The 10,288-nt window shown below is 38.2% G+C and overlaps 1 protein-coding gene across 2 annotated transcripts in view; it reads left to right on the plus strand.

Annotated features, from left to right (window-relative positions):
• LOC134674564 (ras-like protein family member 10B) overlaps nucleotides 1-9,823 on the plus strand; it is a 74,607-nt gene extending 64,784 nt beyond the window's left edge. For both annotated transcript variants that reach the window (XM_063532678.1, XM_063532677.1), the window contains 2 exons: nucleotides 1,554-1,699; nucleotides 9,030-9,823. In XM_063532678.1, the coding sequence (XP_063388748.1) occupies nucleotides 1,554-1,699; nucleotides 9,030-9,647 (764 nt within the window). In that variant the 3' untranslated portion in view covers nucleotides 9,648-9,823. The remainder of the gene's footprint in view (nucleotides 1-1,553; nucleotides 1,700-9,029) is intronic.
• The last annotated feature ends 465 nt before the right edge of the window (nucleotides 9,824-10,288 follow it).

The following is a 10,288-nucleotide window of genomic DNA, read 5'->3' on the forward strand; positions in this document are numbered from 1 at the left end:
TAGTTTTACATGTAAAATGTATTTTTATTAATGCAAGAATATTATTATTATAAGAGCAAAAGTACCACATCAAATATGCTGAGATAATAGTAGTTTGTGTTACAAGGGATCAAAATGATATATTTCCGTCAAGGGCGTACATTGAATCCTGAATGAATTGATTAATTTAAAGTAGAATCCTGAGCGCAATGAGGGATTCAAGTGTTAACGCCCAAGACGAAATAATTTTGATACCGTGTGACACATACCTACTGCTTTTCACATCAACTATGAGGGAAATAAAATCTTAGTGTCACAATCTGATGTATAAACAGATTATTTAAGCTAAAAAATATAATGTGCAAAAAAAAAATTAAAATAGTGTGCTAGAACAAAAAAGTGTTACTTTGATCCCTCCTAGCAGGGAAGAAAAGTGCCACTTTGATCCCTCCTAGCAGGGAAGAAAAAGCTCTTTTACGAATAGGTGGTGTGAAAACCCTTTTGTCACACTTCTTGTTATTTTCGTGTTTAGTTTTAAAAAACCCTTTTCTTTTTTCTGTTTTATATTCTTGTACCTATGTGTATGATGACTATGTGAGTGGCAATAAATCATTATTCTATACTATTCTATTCTATTGTAAGAACTATTATTCAACTTAGAATTGCTTGATGATGGATTAGAAGGAGGTTTAACGATGACAATCTTTGAACGTAGCAGACGCCTAAAAGGTTTTGCATGTTGCCGTTCGCGCAGCACCGAATAAAACTTTGTTATACTGCCAATACCTATAGGTATATTTACAATATATACGAGTTAAGGCATGCGCTATCTATTTCTGGTATCTTTTTAAGTTCTTTAGCTTCGAACATCTAATGTTCGATTATTTAGGTTTTAAGTATTAAGTACCTTTGGTACAAAATCTAGGTAGATGAAATGAAATCATTATATGATCAAATAATGTAGGTTAAAGACAGGTCGTTCAGTGACAGATCCTGGCGCTTTTATATTTGGTTAGTTAACCAACAAATGTTATAACTACTACAAATTGTTTGTTTACCTTTACTTAAATACCTAAAGATACAGAGTAAAGACATTTATTTGAGAAAGTTTTTAATAACAGATATGAAAGTATTTCACAGGTGAATTGCCCCGCAGTTTAAAGAGTTATTAGTACTTACTTACTTACTTCGCTGGCTCAGCGACTCGAAGTGGATCTTGGCTCTGACGTTAGATTGCGCCATTATTTCCTTTTCTGTGCGATCTGACGCCATTCAGCCGCTTGCGTGCCACACAGGTCTTTCTGGACCTCGTCGATCCATCTGTACTAGGCCTTCCGACCGGACGTCTCCCAGTTGGTCGCCCCAGATAAGCTCTTTTGGCCGCACAATCCTCTCCCATCCTCTCCACATGGCCGAGCCAGCGAAGTCGAGCAGCCTTGCTCTCGCCGATGATGTTGGGCTCGCCCACCAGTTCTTCAACCTCCAAGTTTCTCCTCACTCTCCAAGAGCCATCCTCACGTCTTGTAGTTATTAGTACGTCACGTATTAAAATGTGTATTATGTGGTTGTTTCAGAGTTGGACCTGGATTATCTGGAGCGCGGGGGAGGCGGCACCATGACAGTGGGCGCGCCCAGCGTGGAGCCCAGCCCGGACAGCTTGGATCTTATCAAAGTGGTGCTGCTTGGCGCTCCGGCAGTGGGCAAAACTAGTATCATACAGGTAAACGGATCTTGATACAAAACCGGGCAAGTGCGAGTCGGACTCGCACACGAAGGGTTCCGTATCATTATCTATAAAAAACGGTCACCCATCCAAGTACTGACCCCGCCCGAAGTTGCTTAACTTCGGTCAAAAATCACGTTTGTTGTATGGGAGCCCCACTTAAATCTTTATTTTATTCTGTTTTTAGTATTTCTTGTTATAGCGGCAACAGAAATACATCATCTGTGAAAATTTCAACTGTCTAGATATCACGGTTCGTGAGATACAGCCTGGTGACAGACGGACGTACGGACAGCAGAGTCTTAGTAATAGGGTCCCGTTTTACCCTTTGGGTACGGAACCCTAAAAATGGGTTTGGGTAGGCTCAAAAGTTAAAAACGGGACCCTATTGATAAGAATCCGCTGTCCGTCTGTCCGCCTGTAGGTACTTTACTTAATTACATAGTTATAGTTCTATAAAAGATCTTAATTACAAAGCAATTAAAGTGAATTGGTTTATTCGCTTTTTGTAAGGCATGTATTGATTGATTCATGGTGGATACCAAGATGACGTACCTATTAAAAGCATCCGTTGTAACATCTCCCGCGTACCAATAATAATTAATAACGCACTCGAATAGGCTTCTTATAGTCGCAAGAAAAGTCACTAAACCCTTATTAAAAATAGCTAAGGAGTATACCTATACGTATAAGGAGTATAATCGCCAACAGTACCTACCTAAATACATTAAAGTGACCAAAGTTTTCAAAAATATCTGAACATCGCCACTTTACCACGTTTTAAGTGCATTTCCAGATATCTTTAAGCACTTTTGCCGCTCCGATACCTCTAAGATGGCGACTGTATGATTCAATTCCAAATGCGGTCATAAAAATTGCAGACTCTCCGCTCGGCTTCTTAAATTATTCTGATCAGAAGTTTATCGTCTCACTGGGAAATAAAATTGAAGGAATTGAATGGCGCTTATGTTCCGTATGTTATCTAATATTGTGAAGATAGTTTTCTTTTATCGAGCAATAAGCTTTTGTATTCAGTACGGATATGATGGTCGTATTTGTCTACGTGACAGCGTGATAAAACGGCGTCCGTCTCTTTCTATCCCGCAGAGTTAAAAAGTGACACTTGTTTTATCACGTGGATAAATGTGGATAAAGCGATCCATAATAGGCTTACTGCTGAGTAAAGCCTTTTAGAAGAGGATGGTATAGAAAAACGAACATCGCTATACTTACTTTATAAAACAAAGTCCCCCGCCGCGTCTGTCTGTATATAAGTTCGCGATAAACTCAAAAACTACTGAACGGATTTTCATACGGTTTTCACCTATCAATATATGTATATATTCTTGAGAAAGGTTTAAATGTTCGTTAAGGTTTACCCGTGTGAAGCCGGAGCGATTGGCTAGTAACTGGAATAAAACACAAAATCTAGTTCAAGTTATATCCTTACTTAATAATAAATATTATAAGAATTAAAAAACTAATCTGACGATTTATTTAAATCCCTAATATACTTTAATAAAAAATATGGCTTGTTAGTTTCCTATATTTCAATTTATTTCTATATAATGTTGGAATAAACATTCGCCATTTTAATGAATCGCACTTGTAGTTAGCCAAATTCCCGCATATCTAAAATAAAGAAAAATCTGAGTCCTTGTTTTATATGTATATTATCCATATATTCTTTGGATTAAGAGCAAAGTTTACGATCCCCTTTTATGTGAGTCGAGTTGAGAGGAAATGACTTATGAGTGCCATCGATCAAACATCAGACCCGACCTTTTCCTCCATTGTGAAACGAATTTATGCGAATAGTTCCTTTTCGGAGGTATTTCTTGGCTCCGTAAGTTCATTTTAATATCGTTAATATCGCCATTCTTAAAAGGATATTTTTTACATTAACTAAGTATTGTTAAAGTTAGGTGTCACAGGTTGACCAATTTCTAAATGCATATCAAGTACAGTCAACGGTAAAAATATGGGTGTACAAATCATTTCAAAAATATGTCCCATAACTCTTATGTCAGTGAATTAAGAACTATGGGACATATTTTTGAGTAAGTTGTCTACACCCATATTTTTACCGTTGACTGTACCTAAATATTTAGAGATTTAAACGGGTGTAACGCGATTGAATTTCATTATTTGTACCTTATCCGACGTTTTAACTGGGTTGCATCAGCTGTAAACTGAAATCTACAAACAGAATCCAATTAAATTAAATCAGAAAATATAGCTACTCAGAATTATGAGGACTGTTAAATAAAGAAACATAAGTATTTATTTTATTTTTTTAATCGGTACTCAGACATTATGAGTCGATAAATATGCCTTATTAACGTCACTATTTCGAAAAAAATTAAGACATTTTTTTTTCGATTTGGAATTTTAGATTTATCAAATTATCAGGTTATAAAAAACGCCATTATTAATTAGTCATAAATAATACCTTTGTCTTAATAATTACACAATACCAATGTTGTTAGTATTCATACATTTAGTTGAAATTCCCGAACACGTCTCTCAATATCTCCTGTAATGGAAATGGATATTAAATTGTAATTTGATGCGACATGTAATATAGTAAATTGCTTGCGTAATAACACATCTTGTACGTGGCGGAGAATGTTAAGGCTCCTCTTCACGTTGGGCCAACCCCAACGCCAACGAGGGACGCATTTATGCGTTAGAGGGAGCAAGTGATATTGCTATCTCATTCTACCGCATGGCTGCGTCCCTCGTTGGCGTTGGCGTTGGCCCAACGTGAAGAGGAGCCTTTAGAGTGGCAAGTATGTGCTTGTTAGATATGAATACAGGGGCTGATTCTAAGTAAACAATTTGTTAAGGTTTTGATGTTGTTTTCAACGTGACCTGCTTACGCTAATTGGTGTTCTGGAAATACAATAGTCATATCAAAAAAATATGTAATCAAATTGTAATATCAGAATCGGTCTCCAAATTCTAAAAATGTGAACGTTAGACGTGATGAAGTATTTAAATTGAAACTGAGTGACACCAGGGGCCAAATTCGACATGTACAACTGTCAGATTTCGCATCCATGTCAAATCAACAGTTGATTTTATTGCATACTGAGTGTTGATTCCATCAACGGTGGATAATATCATTTGGTACAGCCAAAACTCAACTCTAAACTAAGGGTGGTTCGGTTTGGTTTGCTTGTCACCCTAACTGTGGATTGTTAATGTCAAATTTTGACATTGTACGTATTCGAGAACTTATGATTTTTTCCACATCAACGGGAGATCAACACGATACGTCAAACGTCGCTTGTCGAATAGGGGTCCAGTGTTCCCAGCTGCTATATTAATATTCGTATTCACAAACAAGCAAAATATACAAAACTATACATAATCATTAACAAACGCGATCAATAAAAACAAGTTTTGATGATTAGTTAAACACTGTACGATATCATTAATGTCATTTAGACACTTTTTAGGGTTCCGTACCCAAAGGGTAAAACGGGACCCTATTACTAAGACTTCGCTGTCCGTCCGTCCGTCCGTCTGTCACCAGGCTGTATCTCACGAACCATGATAGCTAGACAGTTGAAATTTTCACAGATGATGTATTTCTGTTGCCGCTATAACAACAAATACTAAAAACAGAATAAAATAAAGATTTAAATGGGGCTCCCATACAACAAACGTGATTTTTGACCAAAGTTAAGCAACGTCGGGAGTGGTCAGTACTTGGATGGGTGACCGTTTTTTTTTTGCTTTTTTTTGTTTTTTTTTTGTATTATGGTATGGAACCCTTCGTGCGCGAGTCCGACTCGCACTTGCCCGGTTTTTAAGTATATCGCAAGTTGCAACGCCCGGCAAAGTCAGGAGACTATAACCACCTTAGCGTAACTCTAGAAATATTTTCTCGTTCGCCGACAGTCTGAAGGCCTCCCGCGAAACACGTTCGACGTGTTGTCTTCCTGTCACCCTTACGTACGAACTTACAAGTGCGACAGAGAAGCAACACGTCGAACGTGGTTCGCGGTAGGCCTTTTGACATAAAAGCAATAAAATAGTACACCTATGTGTAGTAGCGTATGTACATGTATGTAACAGGAAAATAAATTTTATGGTATAAGCACTATGCCATCAACAATATTAATGACATATTATATGGCGTGGTTTACTTGTCGTAACCATGTAAGCCTGGACATAAAGGAAAAGGACTTTTATCTGACGTAAAAGTTGCGTCAAAATTAACACACACACAGTAATCTTCTACTGAAACCAAGTACCCTTACTAATGACTCTGTTAGGCCTCGCGCACGGTCCGTCATTTTGAAAACAAATCCATAAAAAATCTACAAGTAGGTACCTACTATCGAATTTGCTCACAAAATTTCATGAAAAATGCGAGTAAACAAAAATAATTACAATTCAAATCCAGGTAACAGAATCTTCACGTGAGGTACTTAATAAAGGAAACAATTCCAATCTGCTCAATGAAACGAAACTTACTCAGAATTTGAATTCCATGTATTCCTATACCAAGTTCAATTTATCCGTATAAATGTCGGCGGCCGATTGTAATGTTCTTCTGTAATGTTTTGACGACAGTCCCATTAACCTCTAGCCGCCCAGAGACCTATAAAATGGTCTCCTGTTCCATTCTAATTTGAACTTTATGTTGACAAAATAAAATTTCATTTTGCTTGGCAAGGTTGACGTATGGGCGGCTAGAGGTTAAACCAATATGTAGGTAGGATAGGTTCGTTAGGTTAGGTTGCTTCAGATGCCCGTAAGGCAAACTGCTCAGAAATAGGATCCCCGCATAGCGGGGCTCCGTCGATTCAGGGAACGAGTCAAAACTTTTCGCGTATCACGATATGCCTTGGAATTTCACGACATGCCTGAACTTACAATCGGCCGCCGACATAAATACGACGTTGGGTGTTATCTCACACGAATTAGGGCACCTTGCCAACGGCGTAACAGCGTTAAAATACCCCTCAATGCTCAGCCTTTCATCCGACTAAATCAGTGCCAAGTTAGTCACTCTCGCAAGTTTCCCGTTCTGTGAATATTTTATTCTACTTCATCCGTGGACAATAGGAGCTGTCAGACCAACCGTACTCTAGCACAGAATAAATAATAGTACTAGGTACAGAAGACTCACTCTCTAACAAAACGCGTCTGTCACGATCAGCACAGATATGGCCGCTAGGTGGCGACAGCGCCACGCGCGGCTTATAGCAAACCCCAAAATTGGGGTCGAACGGATGGACTTTTAGCTACCTGTAGCTAAGCGATGAAATCGCGGAGTGAGCCACGCCTGACTCTAGGAATATCCTTTTGTGATTCAAGTGTAGAAAATAATCTTTGGATTCCTAATTTAACATACCTACAGTGTTAAAAAAGCAACTCCTGGATCATTATGAAACATAATTAAACTGTTGTAGATTTATAGTAGAGTATCTTTTGCCCGCGACTTCGTTTGCGTGGAATTAGAGACAGCAGCTAAAGTAGGTTATGCGCCTGGATAATGCTAATAGCAATCATCCAATACGCGAATTGCTTGAACAGACAGACACACTTTCGCCTTTATAATATAAGTACCTATGTAGTGTAATATGTAGAAGTGTAATAAAAAACAAATGAATAAATAAATTTATTACTATATTTTACATTGCAAATACCCGTTTATACCTAAAGCAAGGGCCAAAGATTACGTAAAAATGGAAAAAATCGTATAAGTACAATTAAACCCATCAACCTACAAAAATGTAGAAATCCCTTTTAAAATTTGTTATTCGTGAAAATAAAATCTCGGTAAAATAAATCCTCTAAAAACTTTCCAACTAACACTGTTGGTTGGCGTAAACCCGTTTCCAGGCTAGGCTAGTAAATGGAATAATAAAGTAGGTAGTCCTTTATTAAAAATATTAATCTGGTTGCCAGGCTTTATTCATGAGCTCGCACTGTGTCACTATAAGTTTTTCCGGAAATTGCTCCCAGCAAAATAGTGTCCAACATAGACTAGGAATCCTCTCTGCTTTAAACTCGGTCTGAGTTTAAAGCAATTATTTCATGCAACCGATGATGCCAAAACTGCGGGGGTGCGCGGGACGAGGTGAGCGAAGTCCCGTACCGTGATTGGTCCGTTCAAAGACACGGACGTCACACAAAGACACTTTCGACTCGAACATAAAAATTACCGTATGCGTGGCAGAGGGGGTAGCGCGACTATGCTCAGTCTGGAGGATGTTTTGTCTGTGTTGTCCAACAATATGTGTACTGTATTTTCTCTTTAGTACGTAGAATTTATTAACCCCTTGTCAGTAGGATAAGGATCCTGGCTGAATTTTTAGTCTTCATTTTGCATTTTTTTCGAGAGCTTTTATTTGTACTAATAATATGAAGGTTAATTTTTTTGTAATTATGCTGTATTTTACCCGTTTTATTGGCGCCCTAGTTTCCTGGCTCCTCTACACGATGGGCCAACGCAGGCCACTATGAGGGACGTATTTATGCGTAAGAGGGAGCAAGTGATATTGCTATCTCATCCTACCGCATGACTGCGTCCCTTGGAGTGGCCGGCGTTGGCCCATCGTGTAGAGGAGCCATCCGAAAAGCTGCCAAATGGTGCCTCCGTTTAGCCGCTAGCCCCTATATTTCGTTTTAATTTATGTGCATTCGTAGTATAAAATGCAAATTGTATAGGTTGCCTGCATAACATTACTATAAAAAAAACTATTCCTGAAAATTACTGTCTGAGTTAACAATATGGGTATAAAGGTACAATATGGGTAGGATAAAATCATTAAATTCATTTATTAATTAGTTACGCTTACATCTTAAGCTACTAAGGCCGACTTGCACCATTTCACTAACCCAGGGTTAAGCGGATAACTGTTAACCCAGTGTCAAATTGTACTGGTAACCATGGTAACTCCAGGTTTAACCGCTTTACCCCGGGTTAGTGGAATGGTGCAAGTCGGCCTAAAGGTTTAGGTATTTAAAATTCTGTTTGAATTTTGTACTCGCTATCATTAAGAGCCCATCAACGTGCATATTAGCGCCACTGCTAAATAATCGTGATTACTGATTATTTAAATTTAACGACAGGTATTTAAAAAAGAGGGCCGCTCAGTACCTACTGTATTGTATATTTAAGTACCTTTTGAATACATAAAACTAGTTTTTATGTTGCTGGATTCGTCAATCTAGGAACTCAAAACAAAAACGGCATAGAAACATTATATAATATAATAATATAAATATTTATAAAAATTCCTCTTCTATCTAATTGTCAGTTAGTTATTTGACATGTTTGGTTAACACTTACTTTTCTTTCCAGCAATTCGTCTGGAGCGACTTCTCCGAGGAGTACATACCGACGGACAAGAAACACACGTTCTATCCTTCGGTGATCATCAACGAGCACCTCTACGAAGTCAAGATCACTGACGTGCCAGTCATTCCGTACTTCCCCATCAATTCGTACTACGAGTGGGCACATTACCGCTTCTACGGCCTGAGGAACGCCACTGCGTACATCCTAGTCTTCGATCTGTCGAACGTCGAGACCTTCCAATACATCCGCACACTCAGAGACCAAATGGTTGAGAGCAGAGACATGAGGAATGTCCCTGTCCTCGTCGTTGGTAATAAACAAGACTTGTTGTGCAGTAACACGCCGTCAGCCGCAAGCGGTCTACAACAGCTAGCCATAGCTGAAAGCGCTTGTGGAGATTCTAGAGAAAAACGACGGAATATAGTAAATCTTGTTCGCAAGCATTGGAAGTGTGGCTACGTGGAGTGCTCGGCTAAATACAACTGGAGGGTAATAGCAGTTTTTAAAGAGTTGATGGAGATGATTGATGCTCTGGAGTGGAGCGGTGGGGGGAGGAGTTCCGAGCCCCCTCCTGACTCCTCGGCAGGAGGGGCGTCGGAAAACAGATGCACCGTTACTTAGCACCATTGCAAGACTTATAAGGAACGCCTGAAGGAATGGAAAAGGTTTTGTTAAGATTGGACAATGTTTTAGCATACGTGAGAAACGCACACTAGATTAGTGTTGTCGATGTTATAAATACAGTTGTTGTAATAGGTACAATGTAAGAATTTATCAGAGTTATTTGATAAACACGTTCAGCTTAATTCTCCTCTTTGAGGTTCGGACACGCGTTATGTTTTTCTCTCAATTTAAATATTTGCTCTTCGTGTATCAATGTTTATAAAAGCTTCCGCTTCATTTACATCCATTCCGCATTTATCAAAATGAATAAATACTTATACTATCTACATATAAGACAAAGAAAGAAAATATAAAAGTTATTATGATTAAAGTGTATTAAAAAACTTATATAGCGAATAAGTTCCAACTTTTTATCTCATCTGCAAGGTTTCAGAAAACAACTAAAGCACATATGTTTTCATTACTACGTTTCGAAGAATCTACCTACTTATTGCTTTTTTCTTTTAATCAATTACTTCATATAACAAACTGTACTTACTTCTCGAAATTCTTGACTTATGAAATTTCAATAACAATTTAAAAATGTTCTTTCCAGGGTACTTTTTGTACTTTTGTACCTACTCTAAACTATCAAGTAT

The sequence above is a fragment of the Cydia fagiglandana genome, chromosome 20 (assembly GCF_963556715.1).
Source record: "Cydia fagiglandana chromosome 20, ilCydFagi1.1, whole genome shotgun sequence".
NCBI lineage: Eukaryota > Metazoa > Arthropoda > Insecta > Lepidoptera > Tortricidae > Cydia > Cydia fagiglandana.